We start from the raw sequence: 25,190 nt of genomic DNA, 5'->3' as shown, positions 1-25,190 counted from the left end.
ACATATTCCTCAAGAACCATCGCCTGCATGTATCATGTGATTTTAAGATAATTCCAGGATTTTATTCTGTTCTTATAGTATACATTTGAACTGTCCTTCCTTAGCACAATAAATTTCTGTATACCACACAATTTGTGCAATATCCTTGTTCCTGCAACTGGCAACCCCACTCCCATGTGATTTTAAGATAATTCCAGGATTTTATTCTGTTCTTATAGTATACATTTGAACTGTCCTTCCTTAGCACAATAAATTTCTGTATACCACACAATTTGTGCAATATCCTTGTTCCTGCAACTGGCAACCCCACTCCCAACCATGTACCACATAGGTCCATAGGTCATTCCTCTGTGGATGACCCAGACGCAAGACCTGTTTTATACATCCACCAGTCTCATGGCTTGTTTGATGCAGCACGTCAAGACTTTCTCCCCTGTGCTAACCTCTTCACCTCAAATTTGCACTTGCATCCAGCATCCTCTATTATTTGTTGAATGTATTCCAGTTTGTCTTTCCCAACAGTTTTTACCCTCTACAGTTCTCTTTGCAACCACAGAACTTATTCCCTTATATCCTTTCATCCTGTCACTTTTCTGTTCAGTGTTTTCCAAATGCTGCTTTCTTTGCTGATTCTGTGGAGGGAACCTTCCCAGTCTCTATCAGCCCATACAATTTTCAACACTTTTCTACAGCAGTGCATTTCAGATTCTTAATTCTCTTCTTTTTCTGCTTTCTAACAGTCCACAAGTCACTGGTGCAGAATGCTCTGCCCACACACTGCTTCTCATATATTTCTTCCCCAATTTAAGGCCAATACTTGATACTAGTGGACCTTTTTGGTTACTTTGTCCTTATTGTTTTGTCAGTCATTGTTGTTTTGCTTCCAAGGTGGAAGATTTCTTGCATTTTGTCTGCTTCACAGTCACCAATTTAAAGGTCAAGTTTATCACCAATCTCATCTCTGCTGTTCTTCTTTACTTCCATCTTTCTTCTGTTCAGCCTCATACCCTGTTTTATACTATTTAAGACTGTTCATTGCATTCAACAGGTACTGTGGTCCTCCTCAAATTTCACTGAGTATGGCAGTGTCAGCATCAAATCTTATCATTGATGTTCGTTAACCCTCCTTTTGATCCCACTCTTCAGCTTTTCTTTTATTTCTATCATTGCGCCATCTTCACATACACTGAAAGTGAGTGTGTGTGTGTGTGTGTGTGTGTGTGTGTGTGTGTGTGTGTGTGTGAAAGACTGCATCCCTGTTTTACATACTACAAACCTGAGGATTTTGTTCTTGGTCGTCCATTCCTATTGTCGCCCCTTGGTTTGTGTATGTTTTATACATTAGCTGTGTCTCCCTACAGCTTGTACTTATTTTTCTGAGAGTTCTGAACATCTTCCACCAATTTACAATGTCAAACATTTATTCTAGGTTGGCAAATCCTATAAAGATGTCCTGACATTTCTTAAGCTTCCTTCCATGACCAAGCACAGCATCAGAATGACTGCTCTCGTGCCTTTACCTTTCCTAAAGCCAAACTGATCACCACATGGCTTACACTTTATTTCCTTTTGCATTCTTCTGTATATTATTCTTGTTAGTAACTTTGATGCATGAGCTGGTAACATGATTTCATGATAGTTTTTGCACTTATGTCAGAGTGCAATGTTGGTCGGTCTAACTCTGCAACCATAGCTTATAATGACAGCATCATCTTAATCACATACAGCAGTGCCATCTGTTTCAGAAAACAAAACTGTACACTGAAGTTTAGAGTCAACTGTACATTGAGATATGAGAATCATTCTGTATTTTGCTGCCAAGAATTCTACTGGGTTGTATGGCCTTGGTCCATGGAACTCTTCTGTCCCTGACGTTTTGTCCAAAGCTACATTGGACATCTTTCGAGGTGCTCCTGGCTGTGCTGAGTCTTGCCGACATGAGTCTGACGTCGAAGAATAGCCTAAATACCGTGGAAAGTGGGTGTGGTCTGTATTTCACATGATAGCGGAGATAAACCTTGTCAAGGATAAAATATAACTATCGATCATAGTACATCAAAGAAAAAAAACTTCTCATTGATTCTGTAGTGCTACTGTCCATACATCGCTGAGTTTCATAGCTTTTTCTTCTCTGTTAAAATTATCCCCATGTTTAAATATTTCTATGGCTTCTTTATATAGCCATGGATAATAGTTCGTCATAGTACATAAAACTTCAGTTTCTGAAAATTTCACTGCGTGATCACCCGACTCAAGAGCATGTTCCGCCACAGCTGACTTGTCTGTGTTCCCTAGTCAGCAAAAACTTTTATGTTCCTTCAACCATGTATTCACACTTCTCTTTGTAGTTCCAATGTAGACCCTACCACATGTACATGGAATTTTGTATACACGACTTGCAGACAGAGGAGGACGTTTATCCTTAATGGAATGAAGTGCTTGGTCTGAAAACTGGTCGAACTTTGTTTCCTTAAAATCTTGCCAATTTGATCCGTTACTTTTTTGATGAACGGAAGAGAAACCGTGTTCTTCCATCGCTGTGTACTGTCGTTGTCCTTAGGCCTCCTGTTATTCGGTCGCAAAACTCTGAATTTCCTTACTAGAGTACCCATTCTTCTCAAAATAAATATGCTGGAAGAACAGTTCCCATGTGAGTAATTCAGAGGATCTGGTGCTGCAGGGAGAATCAAAGTGATTTGGATACTGAAGCAACTACTGAACTACTTGGTGGTGTTGTGTCCAAACTGTTCAACAGTTTGGTGGCAGAGTTTGTGATTAGCCACAGTTTGGCAGTAACTATTCATGTGAGTAGACCAGCAGTTGTTATCCCTATGAAGAATGCTGCACAGTTTTACATTTTTAAAAAAAATGACATCCACCAAATGACTGTCCATATTGCCTGATTTACACTAATTTATCCAAAGTCTGGAGTTCCAATTGACTCTTTGGAGCATTGTGATCGGTATGTGTACTATTGCTTGGCAAATATACTCCTTTTGGTGAGCAAGTGTTCTTAGGTAATTTCTTTAGACAATGGAACTTGGATAAAACCAGAAAATAGTTTCAAGGGGCTAAATCAGCCAAGCACACCACCCCTCAGAGAAATTACGCCTAATCTTATTGAACCACACATCCACCGCCAACATCAATTTGTTCAAAGTTATATATATATATATATATATATATATATATATATATATATATATATATATATATATAGAGAGAGAGAGAGAGAGAGAGAGAGAGAGAGAGAGAGAGAGAAAGTGATGAGACTTACCAAACAAAAGCGCTGGTAGGTCGATAGACACACAAACAAACACAAACATACACACAAAATTCTAGCTTTCGCAACAAACGGTTGCTTCGTCAGGAAAGAGGGAAGGAGAGGGAAAGATGAAAGGAAGTGGGTTTTAAGGGAGAGGGTAAGGAGTCATTCCAATCCCAGGAGCGGAAAGACTTACCTTAGGGGGAAAAAAGGACGGGTATACACTCGCACACACACACATATCCATCCGCATATACACAGACACAAGCAGACATTTCTAAAGGCAAAGCTTTGCCTTTACAAATGTCTGCTTGTGTCTGTGTATATGCGGATGGATATGTGTGTGTGTGTGTGTGAGTGTGCGCGCGAGTGTATACCCGTCCTTTTTTCCCCCTAAGGTAAGTCTTTCCGCTCCCGGGATTGGAATGACTCCTTACCCTCTCCCTTAAAACCCACTTCCTTTCATCTTTCCCTCTCCTTCCCTCTTTCCTGACGAAGCAACCGTTTGTTGTGTAAGCTAGAATTTTGTGTGTATGTTTGTGTTTGTTTGTATGTCTATCGACCTGCCAGCGCTTTTGTTTGGTAAGCCTCATCACTTTCTTTCTTTTTAGATATATTTTTTCCACGTGGAATGTTTCCCTCTGTTATATATTTTTTACGAAGACAATCTCCTGTGACATTCTCTGGGATTGTTAGCACAACAGTAGGGCATATTTTGTTTATCGACATACCCTCATACTGTTAGAGGGGACGAAAGGCTAGCTCACCGAGTTTTATCCAGTATCATGTCCAAACGCTTCTTTTCCATTGCACCATCAGCAATGGCTTCTTCAATGTCACGCACTTTTCCACCATCAGTGGGAACAGCTGCTGGAGCAGCCTGCTCTGTTACTCCATTTACCAGTGGTTGAGCTGCCTTCTTTTCCTCAGCTAGTTGTCGCAAAGCTCTCTGATATTCATACGGGAACACCTAACAGCAAGACAGAAAAACTAAGATTAACATAAACTGTGAGAATCCTTTATACGACAGCAAAATCGCTTTGAGAACTTAAAACATTTCTTAAACACTGTACTCACTTAGTACAAAGTGAGAGGTTACATACCTTTATGAATTTGCTGGTTGGCTGAGGCCATGTGTTTAGAAGATCTGCTGCTATAAGTGATCCTGTCTTTTCTTTAAATTCTTGAAGCAAGGTTTTGACGTAATCTATATCATCCTGCTGGTCTAGTGGCAATAGTTCTACCATCTCCATGTTACATTTGCTGGAAGAAAACATGACAATTCCTGGGTTAATATTAGCCAATTTTCAGAAAAAAAGAAACTTATTTGAAGTTGGTGGAGACAATTTTTAAGAAAGATTCCACTTTCAAAAAGATTACATGGTGCCAGAAACACTTCTGACTTTTAATGATTAATATTCACCCAAAAATCATTAACACTGTTGCTAAAATGTTTCAGTGTAGTCTGCATACTGCTCATACAGTTTCTTAACAAAACTGTATCAATAGACGTTATTTACAATTAATGTATAATGATATGCAATTACTCCTTCCTGACATTTGAAGTCTTCTCACATTATTTTTAAACTCTTGAAACACTGACACGAACTGTGACATATTTACTAGAGGAACTGGATATTAGTTAATCAATAAAGTTTGTGCTTTTAACCCAACAAATTGAAGATTTCAGATTCAAGTTTTCCTTTTTACTTAGCTTCAAAACAATACCTTCCAGAACAAGATGAAGCCTTTTTCTTTGCTAAAGAAGTCCTAATAGGACACAAGTTAAATTTCAGAAAGCATAAAAAAAACCTGAGGCTTGAAATTCTACATTACAGCTTTTCAAGTGTAAGAGAGGAACAACAAAAAGAGCTCAATCTCAACTGCCATTACATACGTAATCATTTACACAAATGCTTTTCCTGAACATATCTCGCAGCACAAAGGAAACTGTCTACAGGAATTCCTCCAGCCAACTATGAAATCATAGCAAGTTAGGAAAAGTGAAAGAATAGGATTATTAAAGTACAGCATGGTTCGGAGAGTTGTTATTTTAGATCTTACACTGAAAAAACTAGTTAAGTGTTTATATTCTTTCATTTTAATATAAATACAGACCTACATTTTATAATAGTGAAATTACCTTCCAAATTCTCTCACAGGACACAGATTTTCATTCCAATCAGTTTCTAGCTGGATATATTTACTCAAAAGCATCCATTTTTTTACCTAATGGATGTGGAATTTACACTTAAATCCCAAAACATAAACAGTAACAAATTAAAAACAAAGTTGTGATCACATACCTCCTAAATGATCCATCAACATCCAAAACATAAGCTATTCCACCAGACATTCCAGCAGCAAAGTTGCGACCAGTTAGACCAAGTATAACAACACAGCCTCCCGTCATATACTCACAACCGTGGTCACCAACACCCTGTAGTTATACACAAATTAACCATTAGAGACAATGTTTAATAAACTGTTATCTTAATTTCATTAATGAAATACAGCAGCATACAAATGTCTCAGACATGAACTTTCAGAAAGCAATGTGTGCGTCTTTAAACATTACAATGGAAGTGTTTAAGAATGTCATTACAGTTCGTTACATAAGAAAATAAAGTTCCCATGTTATTTCTAAGATATAAGGTAAAATAACCAATGTATGGTTTCTGTTTTAAAGCAATTAAACATGTCAGTTTCTTTAAGAAATTTAATGGCAGCTCAACTTGAAGTAAAAAAAAGAGCTTTTATAAGGCATCAATTGGAAATGAGAAAATCTATCTGAGAGTGTAACTGTGGAATCCATTAGCCATTTGGTTTGAAGCTACATGATCTACAGATTTCAGTTTTTACGGTCCTTTCTTTGAAGATATCCTGACAGAATATTGTACACCCTTGTATTTTTCATCTGGTAGTACATCCTTGCATTTATCATCTGGAACCCACAGACAAAGTATAAAATATGACCAATATGTGACACATCAAGAATTTCAATGTCTGCACAAGAAGCAGCTGGAACGTGTGTGCTAAAATGGAGCAGATCTGATTCTCATCTTCAGCATAGAATGACAACCAAATGTCATTTTCAATAACATACTTTATGACAGACTGCACATTCTATCATTAAACAGGTTTTTTCCATGTTATATATCAATGTATTCTCTGTGCCTTTTGGAGAATTAAACCAAAGACAATCTTCACAGCACTTAAGCTCATTATTCCTACCTCAACAACAGCGACAGCTCCGGAATTACGCACTGAGAAGCGCTCAGCTGCTATTCCTCTAAAGAATGCCTTTCCAGTTGTAGCACCATACAAGCAAACATTTCCCACTATAACATTAGCTTCTGACTTGAATGGAGAAGTCTTTGGAGGAAAGATGACGACTTCACCACCAGATAAACCCTATTGTGAAAGAAATAAATAACATCAGGATTAGGATTATCATTTCTGAATCTTGAAATATTAAAATTGTTTAATTTCATACTAACTTACTGCAATGCACTAAATTCCTGAACTGAAAGTTCTCTTAAATGCACTGTGTAAGAAGAAAGTTTAAAATTTACAAATGATTTGTCCTTCAGGGTAAGTTAGGACCATTTTCAAACAAGTTCAAGGTTTCAATAGCATAATGATTAGGAAACAATACAGTGGCTACCATTTAAATAAAAAACTAGTATCCATCAGAAATCTAAATTCAGAATACAAAAATTAGTGCAGACACTATGTGGGATACTATCTACGTAGCCTCATATTTCAAGACTCATCCATCAAAGCTCTGCATGTCATTTTAACACAATATACTGTGATTTCCTTTGTTACCTTGCCCACATAATCATTAGCATCTCCTTCGAGTGTCACATGAATTCCTTTTGTCATGAAAGCACAGAAGCTCTGGCCTGCTGACCCTCTGAGCTTCACATTTATGCTGTGTTCAGGAAGTCCCTCATTTCCAAATTTCCTGCAAGACAAACAAAACAGTGATGTGAGAAAAAAAATTTAAAAGCTAGTCATTATCATAAATAAAAATACAGGAAAAGTGAGTGTAAGGGGGGAGGGGGGGGGGGGGGAGAGAAAAGAAGTAATGTGGAATGTTGGAGTGTAAAGTCCCTCATACATCACTGTCACTAGAAACTGGGGAGTGGATCAGTTGAAAGTTAAAAGAAAGATGTTATTATGGTTTGAAATCCCAAAAACACTGAGGTACAACACACAGTTGAGATTCACTCTATCACTTGAGATTCACTGTATCTTTCAAAGAAAAGGTGCGTCAGATAAAATAAAAACAACAGGATGTTATTTTATAGTATTCTGTGTGACCTACTGATACATATGTTAATGTTTTGCTGTACTATGTCCTACCAGATGAGTAATGGAAGCAGTGAATGCTATGCATTGGTAGATGTGATATATATGTACAAATAAACGATTACAGTTTCAAAAAAACCGGACGACTTATTTCAGGGAAAGAGCTCCACAAACTGGGGAGGTTGATAACTTGTTTATCCACCTCTTGCCCCCTATGAAAGCAGTTATTCAGTTTGGCATTGATTGATGGAGTTCTTGGATGTCATCCTGAGAGATATAATGTCAAATTCTGTCCAATCGGCACATTAGATCATCAAAATTATGAGCTGGTTGGGGGGTCCTGCCCCTAATGCTTCAAATGTTCTCAACTGGAGAGAGATCCAGTGACCTTGCTAGCCAAAGTAGGGTTTGGCAATCATAAAGGCAAGCAGCAGAAACTCCTGCTGAATGTGGGAGGGCATTATCTTACTGAAATGTAAGCCAAGGATGGGATGCCATAAATGGTAACAAAACTGTGCTGCACTGTAAGGATGCCACAGATGACAACCAAAGGGGTTCTGGTTTGAAAAGAAATAGCACCCTGGACCATCACTCCTGGCTGTCAGGCCACATAGCAGACGACAGTCAGGTTGATATACCATCCGGGGTGTCTCCAGATACTTCTTCAGCCTCTGATGTCATTGACAGGTGCAAAATTGTGTTCAGCAATCTGTCCTGCTTTGAAGTAAGTCCCAATGACCAGCAAAGATGTGTCTGGAGATATTTTATGGAAGTAACTGCTTCCAGTGATTATTCGAGAATTGTGTAATTCTACAATAATGGGTCTTTTTGTCTATGTACATGTATTGCATTACATTTGCTTATGTTGAAGTTCAATTGTCACTATCTACACCAAGCGTCGATCCTCTGCAGGTCTTCCTGCATTCTGCTACAGTTTTCTTGCATTGTGACGACTCTGCATACAACAGCATCATCCATGAAAAGCCTCATGGAACTTCTGATGTTATCTACGATGTCATTTGTACGTATTGTGGGAAGGAATGATCGTGTAACATTTTTTATCACTTAAGATTTCTCTCTGTTGAGAACAACATGCTGCATTCCATTTGCTAGAAACTCTTCACTACAATCACACATTGGGCCTGATACTACACACACTTGTATTGTGTTCATTACACAGTAGTGAAGACCTATACTGTGCACCTTCTGGAAGTTAAGGAACATGGCATCTACCTGTGTGACTGCATTTGCTGTTTTCTGGGTCTTGGGGATGAACAGAGTTTTCACCATAAGAGTGTTCACAATGTGCATTTCATAACAAAGCTGATGAACATCCCCCCTCCCCCCCCCCAAAAAAAAAAAAACATTTTCCATCCATTTCTCAATACAGGCAAATTCCATGCATACTGTATTAACTTAGACATTTACATAGCTTTATAAAGTACAAGCCAGGAAGCAGTCCAGAGAATAATTTTTGAGAGCCGTTATTGCACAACATTCTTATGTATTTTCTTCCGATTATGTTTGCCTATCCATTCTCCATATTTTCATTATATTTCTCTCACTCATGTGCATGAGAGTAATGCACAAGCGGCCACCTGCTTTTATGATATAAGTTTCAACACAGGACAAATTAAACCGATAATGCTTTTTCCTCCAACTATTATGACCACCACCATCACCACCACAGAAAAAAAAAAAACTGTTTGCAAAGTTCTTTTGCATTTGATTGTTTGTTTGTTTCTTTTGTTTTTGCCCCCATCACATTGCAGTCACCATTATACTTACATTGAAATTTGGTAGCTGAGTGTAGAAGCAAATGCACGGTCCTCATTGCATATGTTCATCTCAATATCAACACTGGATTTAGTACCGGCCAATACAGGAGCTGCTGCCTCAATCAGTTTGTTGTCCAGTCTTTTCTCCAGTCCAAAATCCTAATGAGAAGCAGAAATTGTCTGTTATACATAAACAGTTAAAGAACACGCAGTTAAAAATTACTTATGATTTCCCAAAAAAATCACGGAAGTAACTGCCCAAGCAAACTTCCCCAGTCTGTTAGTTAATGCTGTGAAAATGAAATGAAATGAAATGAAATGTCGTGTGACGAGGGCCTCCCGTTGGGTAGACCGTTCGCCTGGTGCAAGTCTTTCGATTTGACGCCACTTCGGCGACTTGCATGTTGATGGGGATGAAATGATAATGATTAGGACGACACAACACCCAGTCCCTGAGCGGAGAAAATCTCCGACCCAGCCGGGAATCGAACCCGGGCCCTTTGGATTGACAGTCTGTCGCGCTGACCACTCAGCTACCGGGGGCGGACAGTTAATGCTGTTATATTGTATAACTAACTCTACATGTCTTACTGCAAGAATAAACCATGTTATGTGAATCACTCATTTGAACATGAACACAGCATCCTTGCTGAACTTTTAGCAATCCATTACCACCCAATCAAGGTATGGAGGTTGACTGATAGATGTACACTGCACATATATTAAACCCCAACATTTGGCAGTACCAAAATGAAGCAAATTGTAATATGGTGTGTGAAGTCCCGTTAACAATCTTAGTACACTACATCTGCAAATAAAACAAAAATTTTTGGACATTTTCCTTAGGAAAAAATAGTGATTGGTGAAACTGTGTTAAAATTATTTCATCAAGACAGTCTACATCACACGTAAGATGTTCATATTTCACTTTATTAATGGTTTCTATCTCTTATTAGACCATCATCAGACCACTCTTTTTTACTCTGTAAACAAGAGTACTACATATTGAAAGTTGTCGAGGAATGAATACAATCACAGATGTTACACAATAGAAATAAATGGCTGGTATACCCATGGTGACAGCAGGAGCCATTGGCATGGAGCAGACCACTCTGAAGAGGCATGTGGAACACTGCTGAGTTGAACTCACAAGGGGAGGCCGCCAATTGTGAAATTCAGATTCGATTCATACTGCGCATAATAAAAGCTCATGGCCAGAGGTGTAATGTGGCAAAGCACCAAGATGCACTTTTCAGCCATTGTCGAGAAAATCGACAGTTAGAAGAAACCGTTGCGGTGAAATACTCTCTATGATTAACAATGTCCTACAGCATCGTGGTGCAGCGGTAAGCGCTCGGGTTCGTAATCCGAAGGTCGCCGGATCGAATCTCACGCCATGCGACATTTTATTATTATTATTATTATTTTTTTTTTAATTCAAATATATATAGTTATAATAGAGGGAAACATTCCACGTAGGAAAAATATATCTAAAAACAAAGATGATGTGACTTACCAAATGAAAGTGCTGGCAGGTCGACAGACACACAAACAAACACAAACATACACACAAAATTCAAGCTTTCGCAACAAACTGTTGCCTCATCAGGAAAGAGGGAAGGAGAGGGAAAGACGAAAGGATGTGGGTTTTAAGGGAGAGGGTAAGGAGTCATTCCAATCCCGGGAGCGGAAAGACTTACCTTAGGGGAAAAAAGGACGGGTATACACTCGCGCGCACACACACACACACACACACACACATATACAGACACAAGCAGACATATTTAAAGACAAAGAGTTTGGGCAGAGATGTCAGTCGAGGCAGAAGTGCAGAGGCAAAGATGTTGTTGAATGACGGGTGAGGTGTGAGTGGCGGCAACTTGAAATTAGCGGAGATTGAGGCCTGGCGGATAACGGGAAGAGAGGATATATTGAAGAGCAAGTTCCCATCTCCGGAGTTCGGATAGGTTGGTGTTAGTGGGAAGTATCCAGATAACCCGGACGGTGTAACACTGTGCCAAGATGTGCTGGTCGTGCACCAAGGCATGTTTAGCCACAGGGTGATCCTCATTACCAACAAACACTGTCTGCCTGTGTCCATTCATGCGAATGGACAGTTTGTTGCTGGTCATTCCCACATAGAATGCGTCACAGTGTAGGCAGGTCAGTTGGTAGATCACGTGGGTGCTTTCACACGTGGCTCTGCCTTTGATTGTGTACACCTTCCGGGTTACAGGACTGGAGTAGGTGGTGGTGGGAGGGTGCATGGGACAGGTTTTACACCGGGGGCGGTTACAAGGGTAGGAGCCAGAGGGTAGGGAAGGTGGTTTGGGGATTTCATAGGGATGAACTAAGAGGTTACGAAGGTTAGGTGGATGGCGGAAAGACACTCTTGGTGGAGTGGGGAGGATTTCATGAAGGATGGATCTCATTTCAGGGCAGGATTTGAGGTAGGCGTATCCCTGCTGGAGAGCCACATTCAGAATCTGATCCAGTCCCAGAAAGTATCCTGTCACAAGTGGGGCACTTTTGTGGTTCTTCTGTGGGAGGTTCTGGGTTTGAGAGGATGAGGAAGTGGCTCTCGTTATTTGCTTCTGTACCAGGTCGGGAGGGTAGTTGCGGGATGCGAAAGCTGTTGTCAGGTTGTTGGTGTAATGCTTCAGGGATTCCGGACTGGAGCAGATTCGTTTGCCACGAAGACCTAGGCTGTAGGGAAGGGACCGTTTGATGTGGAATAGGTGGCAGCTGTCGTAATGGAGGTACTGTTGCTTGTTGGTGGGTTTGATGTGGACGGACGTGTGAAGCTGGCCATTGGACAGGTGGAGGTCAACATCAAGGAAAGTGGCGTGGGATTTGGAGTAGGACCAGGTAAATGTGATGGAACCAAAGGAGTTGAGGTTGGAGAGGAAATTCTGGAGTTCTTCTTCACTGTGAGTCCAGATCATGAAGATGTCATCAATAAATCTGTACCAAACTTTGGGTTGGCAGGCCTGGGTAACCAAGAAGGCTTCCTCTAAGCGACCCATGAATAGGTTGGCGTACGAGGGGGCCATCCTGGTACCCATGGCTGTTCCCTTTAATTGTTGGTATGTCTGGTCTTCAAAAGTGAAGAAGTTGTGGGTCAGGATGAAGCTGGCTAAGGTAATGAGGAAAGAGGTTTTAGGTAGGGTGGCAAGTGATCGGCGTGAAAGGAAGTGCTCCATCGCAGCGAGGCCCTGGACATGCGGGATATTTGTGTATAAGGAAATGGCATCAATGGTTACAAGGATGGTTTCTGGGGGTAACGGATTGGGTAAGGATTCCAGGCGTTCGAGAAAGTGGTTGGTGTCTTTGATGAAGGATGGGAGACTGCATGTAATGGGTTGAAGGTGTTGATCTACGTAGGCAGAGATACGTTCTGTGGGGGCTTGGTAAACAGCTACAATGGGGCGGCCGGGATGATTGGGTTTGTGAATTTTAGGAAGAAGGTAGAAGGTAGGGGTGCGGGGTGTCGGTGGGGTCAGGAGGTTGATGGAGTCAGGTGAAAGGTTTTGTAGGGGGCCTAAGGTTCTGAGGATTCCTTGAAGCTCCGCCTGGACATCAGGAATGGGATTACCTTGGCAAACTTTGTATGTGGTGTTGTCTGAAAGCTGACGCAGTCCCTCAGCCACATACTCCCGACGATCAAGTACCACGGTCGTGGAACCCTTGTCCGCCGGAAGAATGACGATGGACCAGTCAGCCTTCAGATCACGGATAGCCTGGGCTTCAGCAGTGGTGATGTTGGGAGTAGGATTAAGGTTTCTTAAGAAGGATTGAGACGCAAGGCTGGAAATATGTCTGCTTGTGTTTGTATATGTGTGGATGGATATGTGTGTGTGTGTGAGTGTATACCCGTCCTTTTTTCCCCTAAGGTAAGTCTTTCCGCTCCCTTAAAACCCACATCCTTTCGTCTTTCCCTCTCCTTCCCTCTTTCCTGATGAGGCAACAGTTTGTTGCGAAAGCTTGAATTTTGTGTGTATGTTTGTGTGTCTGTCGACCTGCCAGCACTTTCATTTGGTAAGTCACATCATCTTTGTTTTTAGATATATTTTTCCTACGTGGAATGTTTCCCTATATATATATATATATATATATATATATATATATATATATATATATGTGTGTGTGTGTGTGTGTGTGTGTGTGTGTGTGTGTGTTTATACACACATTTGAATTACAAAAAACAAATACTAAAAAAAAAGTTGCATGGCGCGAGATTCGATCCGCCGACCTTCGGATTACGAACCCGAGCGCTTACCGCTGCGCCACGATGCTGTAGAAAATTATTAATCGTAGAGAGTATTTCACAGCAACGGTTTATTTTAGCTGTCGATTTTCTCGACAACGGCTGAGAAGTGCATCTTGGTGCTTTGCCACATTACACCTCTGGCCATGAGCTTTTATTATGCTCAGTATGAATCGTATCTGAATTTCACAATTGGCGGCCTCCCCTTGTCAGTCAATCATGGTATTATAGCAAAAGTTCCACCCAGCATCTCCTGCATAACGCTGCCATTAGCCAACAGTAGAGGGCTGTTACCATAATCTATGAAAAGTGATTGTAAATGTATATTATCATAAGCTGAAGTAATAGGAAAATCATGGAAAAAGAATTAGAGATATTTTGAATACACATAAAAGATGCACATTATAAACTTTTTTAAACAGAGAAGAACATCTCGTCCAGTGACACTGTCTCATTTCAATACATGCTGCCCACTACAGGTACTGGCTATCAACATGTGTGTGGCAAAGATTGTTGGCTGGACACCAACTGGTTACCACAGAGACAAATGTTAGTCAATATGCACTGCTATCAGCCAAAGACACAGCCTCAGTCGGATGCTCTCTACTATTGGCTAGAGGTGATGTTATGCAGGAGATGGTGGGCAGAGCTTTTGCTATATCATCTTGAGTGACTGAGCACCACTCAGTAGTGTTCCACTCTCCTCTTCAGAATGGCTTGCTCCACAACACTGGCTCCTGCTGTCACCAAGGGTATATCAACCATCTATTTTATGTTATTTTGCGTATATGATTCTATTCATTCCTTGACAGCTTATAATATCTAAGTCTTGTTCAGAGTTTAAAAAAAAAAAAATGGGTGATCGTCTTAAGACCAAACTGGTCACCAAGTGAAATATACACAATTTGCATGTGATCTAGACTGTTCTATTAAAATAATTTTAAAATATAACAAAGATGGGAGAACCTTTTTCAACAACTGACTGACTTTCATAATACATAACTTGACAGTAGTGTCTTCAAACACTGTGAGAAGTTGAGTTAGTTTCACAAATATGCTCGAAAAAGCAAGTACAGATATGACAAAACTACATATTTCTACTTTTTTTCACTGCTATGGTATGTTTTTATCTCTATATTTGTAACATTCAGTAGGGCAGGATAAACAATGTCTAGCTCAATGGTAAGTATCTGATTCTGAGATAGAGTGATATCACTTCACTAAACTGTGCCACTGTTTGGAAAAGTTTTTCTAACTGTCTAGCGACTATGTTGAAACTGAAAATATGTAATCGAACAGGAAAGTCTAAGGAATTCTTACACATAATTTCCATCCAAAAATATCATCGACTTTGAGCCAGCTCTTGATTATAACATGTTTTTACCGCATGAAACCAGCTTTGTAAATGAAATACTACAGTCTACAAGACAAATTGCAGATCTAATAAGTTTATACAATGTCATCTGTAAATATTTTGATAAAACAAAGTGTGGTGATAATTTTTACAGCATTGAGCATGAGGATATGAAAGGCTTAGCTTTTCCTGAGTATACCGTTCAAAAGACATTAAAACAAATTTTAAGATACCAGATTTATATTTTGAAATTCTTTAATAAATGCTGTGTTAAGTCTTACTCAGAAATATGCAGATATACCTTGTACTATGATCTGTTTCTAGCAATGAATCTTAATTGTTTAAGTGTAACAAGGTTATGGATGGCCTAGATGCATCTTCTGCCTTTTCTCCCTGCTATCACCATTGGCCTATAGACTAAAGCAGTACCAATATCTTCCAACTATTAAACCTGATGTGTGCAACACAAATGTCATTACTAACATTTAGAACAGGCTTTGGGTCCTACTCATGGTCATCCGCAAGGATGAGCAAGTGGGGGAATTTGGCCCCCTTTTGAAATTTGGAACACAGACAATTTATTATTCACTGCAAATCTCTTACACATATCTAGAAACTGCTGTCTGTTACTCTGACAAATCACAGGTTCAATTTATTCAGGCATTACACTGCCAAGCATAACTGAAAATACCACATTCTTCACAATGGCTGCAGAGTTTAGGTACGTTTGGTAGTCATGTTATTCGTGGCAAATTAGGCTGTATTCTTTGATTTGTTCACGGTGTTGGCACTATTATACAGTGAAGACAGATGCAAAAATTTGCACAACAGTGCAAAAATGAAGTCCCTAAATTTAACTTGTCACTTCATCATACATGCTGTTACTGAGCTCCAGAACACGTTACATTACACACTCAACACACGAAATCAGTCAGCAATTCATTGGACACTTACCCAGTTGTAAAACAAGTTTCCCTAAATTTGTCATTTGAAAAATATGAGGTGTTCTTATGTTCTCATATTACACTATTGCTGCCAAGGTCAACATTTTTATTTTTAATAGATTGATATAGGGGTCGCCTTACATTTACAGATAAAGCTTTGGCTGTTTAAGTTTCATACAAATTTATTTTGAACAGTTCCAAATGGTAAGCCATATTAAATAATATTTGCATTGGAATAGGCTCAAGATTTCTCGATATGTCAAAGTGCTCAATACGGTGTTGACCTTGCATGAACAATCACACGACATTTGACTCGTGGTGCTAGTGCTATGGATTCTTTTAACCAGCTTTAAAACAAGTTGACGACATTCATATGAACCAAGAAGGAATATTTGTCCAGAATGAAATGTCCAACAAATGAAATAAATCACATTAAATGGACTGTAATTGTTGTTGCAAGAATAAATTGCAGCTGAAAGACCCATTGTGGAGATAGTATGAACAGACGCCACTAGATTGCGGGACATGGGAAAGTTCAAAAATTGGACTGAATAGTCATATTTATATATTGGTTGCTGTTGTTACATATGAGCTGCACCCTAGAAGATATTGCCATCAATGTTTCACTGTTGCTTGAGCACAGCACTAGCTAAGGAAAGTTGGAGGAGGAATAATGACCCAGCTTGGCTGCAAACTGTCATAAGTGCAGGAAGGAGGGTGTTGAAGAGGCAAAAATTTCATCGTCCAGCCAACCATGAGGATGTACTGCATACATTGGCTTTTTATGAACATCTACCATGCTTAAACTGCAATTTTCCTTAATCCATTTGCCCTCAGAATCGAACTGACTTTAAAACTGGACAAGTACTCAACAGTAGCATGCATTTCTGCAAGAGACGCTGAAAATCTAGATGGGGGGCAGTGGTGTATTTACATGAGTATGCAGCAATGTTGTCAATGCTCAGCTGCTGGTCCTACACATACAATGAGAGAGTGGCCGGCAGACGATATGTTTGGAAGCAAGAGAAGTTTTAACATTCTCGCATCAGTATAGAAGCGAAATTCACAATGTGTACAGAAAAAAGTAGCTGTGTTCTAAGATCCCACAGTAACTACAATCTCAGAAATCACAATATATTTGGAAGAAACAGCCAAATATTTGTGACAACAGAGATTTAAGTTTCACAGCTGTCCCTTTTAGAATGATGATGATGATGATGATGATGATGATTAAAATGACAATACCACAGACAACAGGTTACGTAAACAAAAAAAATGCAATGAACACAAAAACTGATATAAGGAATTTCTTTTTGTTTAATTTATGTCTCCGTGTATTATCAAAATGTTGACAATCAATAAGTCGCTTAAATTCAAAATAGGTGTCATATTAACATTTTACATAGCTCCCTTACAACAATGGAAGTTTGTAATTTTGATTAGTCACTATATATTAAAAATAAAGTTTTCTCAAGGAGCCAGTTAAAAAAGGTGAGGTCGTCTTATATTCAGGGTCACTTTGTACTTTGATTGATACAGTTCTCTCCCTCTTCTACCAGTGCTACTTAAATGTGAATATAGCCCATGTGGACAAGAGTATTGGCCACTACTAGAGAAAAAATGTAAGGAATCCATTAATATAATAATATTTGAATGTGATATACAGGATGTGGTGGATGTACTTTCAGAAATTATGATACGAGTCATGACTCTTATATTAAAGACCATGGGCCAAGTATGGCAACATTCTACATTTGAGTCAGGTATAGCACACAGTTTTAAATTGCCAAGAAGTTTCAAAACACTCTGCTGTAGTCACAGAACATGTAAAACTGTTTTACTAGGTTGAAAATTCGTTGTGGAAATGGGTTAAGAGTTTGTGGAAGGAGCCACTGGTATAAGTTCCCCCACTGTCGGTAATTGGCAGGCAAAAGATTCTGCATATGTTGGAAATTGTGGAAGTGTAGCTCCAAGGAGACTACATTAATTTTTTTTTTGTTAATTTGTTTTATTCATTATATTTAGCAACATTCAAATATTACAATATGATAAATGTTTCAGTTTATCTGTGTATAACTCAGCTATAAAAGATCCACACCAGTGGGTTAGTTTTTCCATTCTTAAAGACACGGATAAAATACTTAAATTAATATGTGCACCTTATCAGTTTGAATGGAAGCAAGATAATGAGTAATTCTGAGTCAACCATGAAATGAATGCTGTGCTTTTATTCCTGTATGAAGTAAGACAGTTTTCAAGTGTCCAATGGACACAAATTGGTGTATACCAATAAAACAAGTCAATCACTCTTTGAACTGCAACTGTTTCATGGAAGCAATGGAGGAGTATGGTTCAGCCACAGTGGAGACTTTTTCAAAGTGACTGTTAAATACAATTGTATACAAGGCATGTCTTTCAAGTAAGTATTGTTTTGAATCAAAACTAAGACAAGTAGACTTTTATTATCAATTTTATTTTTACCTGAAAGCCTGTACTTTAATCTACTTTTCTACATAATTCCCACCAGTATTCAGCATGTTTACATTTGTTTGCATTTTCAATGCTTCCTCCAATTGAGATTCCCTCTGACTATGAAATATGTGCTGTGGCTCATTTTCTTACAGTTATGGGTGTGGAAGTGACTGAAATTCATCAGGTCAGTGAAGTGTATGGAGAAAACATTACAAGTGATCGGATGGTATGGAAATGGATAAGAGCTTTTAAAGATGGCTGTACAAATGTCCACGATGAGGAACGAAGTACGTAATCTTTAGTTATTACTGATGATGTGGTGCAGAAAGTTGATGGAGAAGTGAGAGAGGACAGTTGCTTTACGATTTTGATGTTACATGACTATTTTCTGCAAATGTCAGGTAATGTCCTTTATGCAACTGTTGCCTAATCAGGCAGCATATTTCTAAAAGGATGGTATTCGAAAGCTGGTTGTATGACACAATAAGTGCCTTAATATTGGTGAGAATTATGTAGGAAAATACATTAAAGTACAGGGTTTCATGTAGAAATAAAATTGCTAAGAAACATCTACTTTTTTTTTATTTCAAAGTAGTACTTACTTAGGAAACACTCCTCTTTTTTGTCTTTTCAATAAAATGTTGTTCCACTTTTAGTATTGTAATTTTGAGACTGATGTTGACACTCTCACTGTGACAGTACCATTATATAAACATAGCATTTGCTCCACACCCCTCTCTACAGTTTTTCTGCTTATTTTTAAATTGGTACTTAAACATGCTCTCATTTATTCAGTGCATTTGTCACCTTCATATATTTCATATATTTCTCATGTAATAAACGAATAACTTTCTGAAATGAGAAAAATTTGCAAACCACCACTGTATGGTATGTGCATGATCCTAACATACAGATGCTTTGTTCTGATTGGTTGAGAATTGTAGCCTGTGCTACATTCAAATTTGACAGCTGGCATATATGTGTTTTGGGCTGATTTGTTTATAACATTTCGCAAGTTGCATGGGGTGAACACATCAGTGTATTTCAAGTAACTGAGGACATTTCTGTAAACATGCATATTTATTACTCACCAACATTGGTACTACATGGTTGTGGGAATTATATTTGATATCAGACAATGATGTGTCTGTAATTTTCTTGATCTTTATTTTTGCATGTTTGAGTAAAGGTACATGGCGATTATACGATCACAGTTTTGTTGCTTTTCAGTTGCACAATAAATTTTTCATTGATTTCACCTTGGAATCCCATGCATAGAAGTGATCGCTTTTGACCAACATAAATACATTCAGTGTAACGTAACAAGATTAGGTCACTGCTTGATTAAACGATCATATATACTATTTAAGTTTAGCTCAACCAGCGTATTTGTGTGTGTGTGTGTGTGTGTGTGTGTGTGTGTGTGTAGGGGGAGAAGCACACAGCAAGCACACCTCAAGCTCACGCGACCGCCAACACCAACATCTCGGGCCCTGCATATACTGAGGTGACTGCCTTCCTAGTTACACGACCCAGTCTAATTCCTGATGATGAACTGGAATTCACATTAATTGTTGAATGACTTTACTAGGGAAAACACTGTATTTGTGAGACATTAAAATTGTTGTATAAAACTTACTTGTAGAAGAAATCTGGCATTTGCATATGTGGATATGGGCAAATATTCTGAAAGTCATATCCAGATTTGTTACTAAACCAGACAGATGATCGTTAATTTCACACTTCAGTTTAGTTTCCTTGTGATTCACTTACATAAATGCTTAACATATATACTGAATGCCTCTTAATGAATCCAAAAAAACATTCGTGTATTAATAAAAGTTTCTCCCCATATCATCCTTATCATCTTTGTATGGGAGAAGTTGAATTCCGAACTTTCATGAAAGAAAGTACAGGGTGGCGCAGATACAAGTATACAACGTAAGTATAGAGGAAACACAGCGAAATTACAGAAACAAGGAACTGAAATGGACTTACCATTTATTTACAATGAAATATACAGTGAAAATACATTTATAGAAGATGCTGAAAGTGACCCACTGCAACATTAATACACAGCTAAGTATATCTAAACATATTCAGTATTGTGAAAAGGGAAGTTGCTACTCACCATACTGAGGATCTCACTGAAGCCTTCACAAACCACAATTCTCCTCCCAAACAAATCTCCCATGCCTTATATCGAGTCTCCCACCACCTCACAAAGTCCAACAGTCTGGCCACAGAACAGCATTCCCCCCATAAATAAGTACCACCCAGGGCTGGAGCAACTGAATTATACTCTCCAGCAGGGCTTTGACTACCTCTCGTCATGCCCTGAAATGAGAAATGTCCTGCCCACCATCCTTCCCACCCCTCCCACAGTGGTATTCCACTGTCCACCAAACCTACACAATATACTCATGTATCCCTACACAAGCCCTGCTCCCAACCCCTTACATCATGGCTCATACCCCTGTAATAGGCCTAGATGCAAGACCTGTCCTATACATCCTCCCACCACCACCTAATCCAGTCCAGTCACAAACATCCCTTACCCCAACAAAGGCAGGGCTACCTGTGAAACCAGTCATGTGATCTACAAGCCAAGCTGCAACCACTGTGCTGCATTCTATGTGGGCATGACAACCAACAAGCTGTCTGTCCGCATGAATGTCCACCAACAAACTGTGGCCAGGAAACAAGTGGACCACCCTGTTGCTGAGCACGCTGCCAAACATGACAGCCTTCATTTCAATGAATGCTTCACAGCCTGTGCCATATGGATCCTTCCCAACAACACTAGCTTTTCTGAATTTTGCACATGGGAACTTTCCCTGCAATATATTCTACATTCCCATAACCCTCCTGGCCTCAGCCTTAGTCAGTCATTATCCTCTCCCATCTAGCCCCTTCTCTGTTCCCATTCCAGCACTGCAAAGCCCCCATTCCTCCATTGCACCCATTCCTTTTACTTCTATCCTTTTCTGCTATCTCTCAGCCCCCCCCCACCCCACCCCAACCCCCTACACCCCCCCCCCCACCCCCCCACCCCCCGACCATCTCTCTGCTGCCCTCCGTGTAACCTCCCAACTGCACTAACTGCCCGACCCTCTTTCCACCTCGTCCCTGCGCATTCCTCAACAGCATGTCACTATCCGCCACCCCTACCCCACTATCCCTCCTCCTCCCCACCCCAGCCTCCTCATTATCCCCACCCAGTCACCACTCCCATCATGCACTGGTGCTGCTGCTTGCAGCATGACCTGCGTTACCTGAGACTGCAGTCGTGTGTGTGAGTTGCGTTTGCATGAGTGTGTATGTGTGTGTGTCATCTAATTTTTAAGAAGAGCTTACTGGCCCAAAGTTATATTTGTGACAGTCTTTTTGTTGTGGCTATCTGCGACTCAGCATCTCTGCTATATGGTGAATAGCAACTTTTCTTTTCACAATATCATTACATTCCATCCTGGATTTTCCACTGTTTGATCCAAGCATATTCAGATACATCTGGCGTAAAGTTCGGATATCGATGACGGCAACTTCATGGATGACACTGTTTCATAGTTCCTGTATTGTGTGTGGGTTTGTTTCTTGGATCTTACTCTTCAAGTATCCCCACAGGTAAAAAATATCACATCCTGTTAGATGCGGCAAACATGGTGGCCATAAATGTGTGCTGAAAGTTCATTCCTCAGTAAAGACATCGTGGACTCACTCCAGGGGTAGCTTAGACATGTGGCATGTTGCCCCATCTTGCTGGAAGAAGCAGCATTGTCTTTCAGATTCAGGAGCTGAGCACAAAAGGTATAAAAAATTTCCATATATCTAATCTTGTTGACGATATTGTCAAAAGATATTGGCCACACCAAATGCATATTTTTTCATCAGGATGTGGTTGCTGACACACAATGTTAGGTTTCTCCATTACTCAGTACCTTGTGTCCTGTGAATTCACATGAACAGAAAAATGTAACCATGCTTCATCACTCATGATGTAATGCAAAGGGTCTAGCATAAATCCAACCGCAGTAATCTACACATTTCTGACTGTCATCCTTCTGTAACCACTGCACAACCGTCACACAATATGGTTTTGGATCAAGACTTTTCATTATCTCCTGGCAACCCCTCCTATTCACATACACCTGTAGACTTCTTTGGGTTCAGATTAACTCTTCGGCGAATGTCTGCAATAATTTCTGGTGTGCAGACTGAAGGAATTCTTTGTTGTTTTACATTTTTCACAGATCTGTAGTTATGCCAGTTTGTATACAGACTCCATATTGCTCTCTTTGTTGGTATCCTCTATCCAGACACTTTAGCCAAAAATTTTGCAAGTTTCTTTAACCAAACCTGTTTTTACATTTACTTCCACAATTTCAATTATTTCTTCTATCGAGAAAGTCACTTTTCAGATGCAAAGATAAACGTCTAACTTCATTGATGAAATAAACTGAAATTCTGACAGAAGAATGCTAACAATTGATTATCGCATAAAGACTGTCCATTTCTGTAGCTGTGTGCTCTACTTCAGACGTTGTAATATTGCATTCCAATTCAAAGGGGAGGCAGGCCAGTTTGAACTGCACCACCCTGCATTATGCAGTCTTCATTATTGAAGAACAGGACAGAGAGCTTAGGTAACTTAATTTCCATCCAATTTTTCTTCCTAGTGTAACATTTGTGTGCTGCTGGGTGTGTCAGGGGTGGTAGAGATTTTCGGTGCTCAGCAGTGAGGTTGTCAGTGCCCATATGTATGTGTTGTACCTATAATTATGCCATACTGCCTACTTGTAACCACATCCTTACTATCAAAAACAAAAATACTATTAAATATTCTCTCTCTCTCTCTCTCTCTCTCTCTCTCTCTCTCTCTCTCTCTGATATATTTAATTTGTAACACCTACTAGAGTTGCACTTACGCACTTACTTGTGTTTCTGAAGCAGCTACAATGTTCACACCAGGACGCATGTGTAAAGCATTCTTCAGAATCAAACCAAAGTTGAGCATCTTTGCCTTTGCATTTGCAGAATCAGTAACACGCAACAAATCTGTACGACCAATCAGGTCCTGAAATTTTCTTATGCCCAACTTTGCCATGTGACCACGTATCTGAAATAAAGCAGAATGATACATTAGATACAGATTTTTCTGCAGAAGTATGGAAAGTGAAACCAACTTATCTTACTGAAGTAATATTTAACACATCATCTTGAAACTGATACCAAAATATAAAAATAAATAATCTATAATAATAAGTTTCATTTTTAATATTTGTTTGTACAGTTATTATTCACGATGTTAGAAAATTAGTAATATTTATTTCAATAATGTAGTTTACTGTTGTTAGTAATGAAGTTCGTATGTTTTTTAAAAATTTTGTGAATGATGTGGTGTAACACACAATGAACAATAGTTTGTGACATTATACCTCTTCAGCAAGCATAAATAAATAGTTGATGACATGCTCTGGTTTTCCTTCAAACTTCTTGCGGAGTACAGGGTCCTGAGTTGCAATTCCAACAGGACAGGTATTAAGATGACATTTCCGCATCATTGTGCAGCCCATAACAATAAGTGGTGCTGTGCTGAATCCAAACTCATCAGCTCCAAGCAATGCGGCAACAACAACATCAAATCCTGAAACACAAGTGATGACATTTAAATTAATAAACAAAGAAAGAACATTCATGGAGGAATGTCTTTGCAACTGAATGAATGGCAGTTTGTTTCTTTACCACAAATGTTTCACTTCTTTCATTTATGAAGCATTTTCATGGGTTATAATACATCTTTGTTTATATATGCATTATGTAGTAGCAACAAGTACATTACTATGTTATCTGTTCTCACATTATTCTCTTGTTTTCATTTTTCGGGTTACAAATAACTTTTGCAGCCCAAGTTTTGAGAGGTTAAATTATTGGTTGGTGTACCTCATGATTTTCAATGTTGCTAGCCCATGTTGTAGTCCTGGAGATGTGTTTACCCAGTCCCCATACTCCAGACGGCTGATTTCCGATATTTTTTCACCCACATGTACTACAACACTTCACTTGCACAAGTCATTACATATCGACCATGTTTGTGTTTAGAATGTGCAGTGCTGCCAATTGTCACTGTGTTTATCTAACTTGTGTTTGTCTATGCCTTTACCTTTGCTGAACACATAATAAAATGTGGACATGAACCATCCAACATGGATCAGGACATGAAAATTATTAGGGTGAGTAATTGCAACAGATGACTCCCGACATTATAGGAAAACTTTCATGTACAAAGAGCCCTTGTAATTAAAAAGAAAGTAATTAATGATCAAATTAGTGTAAGGAGTAACTCAAGCCACTAAAACAATAACAAACTGAAATGTTAAACATGAACACATTCAACACACAATGCCAAGTGCAAGTGAAGTGTTACAATACATGTCCGTGGAAAAACACCACAAACTGGCCATCTGGAGTATGGGGACCAAGTAAACACACATGAGCTAACAACATTGGAAATCTTAAGCAACACCAAACGATAATTTAACATTGGAAAACCTGTGCTGCAAAAGTTATTTCTAACCCGAAAAATTAGCGAATAACATGAGAAAACTCTACATAGTAACATATTTTTAATTATTACATAATGAATTTATTATATATAAAGCAAATCTGTATTACAGGCCACTGAAAATTCTCCGTAAATAGAAGAAGCAAAATGCATATGGTAAAAAACAAACTGCCTGTCATTTAGTTGCAAACACGGAACGAAGGTCAATGAATTTTGAAGCGGTAAGGAATG

General features: G+C 39.2%; 1 protein-coding gene across 1 annotated transcript in view; it reads right to left on the bottom strand.

Moving 5' to 3' along the window:
- Positions 1 to 25,190, bottom strand: part of LOC126204436 (uncharacterized) — a 384,821-nt gene that overhangs the window by 47,045 nt on the left and 312,586 nt on the right. The window contains exons 25-32 of the mRNA XM_049938825.1: positions 23,833 to 24,041; positions 23,331 to 23,513; positions 9,371 to 9,519; positions 7,097 to 7,235; positions 6,500 to 6,679; positions 5,572 to 5,705; positions 4,369 to 4,528; positions 4,033 to 4,235 (exon numbers count right to left, since the gene is read on the bottom strand). Coding sequence (XP_049794782.1) covers positions 4,033 to 4,235; positions 4,369 to 4,528; positions 5,572 to 5,705; positions 6,500 to 6,679; positions 7,097 to 7,235; positions 9,371 to 9,519; positions 23,331 to 23,513; positions 23,833 to 24,041 — 1,357 coding nt within the window. The remainder of the gene's footprint in view (positions 1 to 4,032; positions 4,236 to 4,368; positions 4,529 to 5,571; positions 5,706 to 6,499; positions 6,680 to 7,096; positions 7,236 to 9,370; positions 9,520 to 23,330; positions 23,514 to 23,832; positions 24,042 to 25,190) is intronic.

Source organism: Schistocerca nitens, chromosome 9 (genome assembly GCF_023898315.1).
Source record: "Schistocerca nitens isolate TAMUIC-IGC-003100 chromosome 9, iqSchNite1.1, whole genome shotgun sequence".
Classification (NCBI taxonomy): domain Eukaryota; kingdom Metazoa; phylum Arthropoda; class Insecta; order Orthoptera; family Acrididae; genus Schistocerca; species Schistocerca nitens.
The sequence above is the reverse complement of the archived record's forward strand: the minus strand, read 5'-3'. Positions and strand labels throughout refer to the sequence as shown.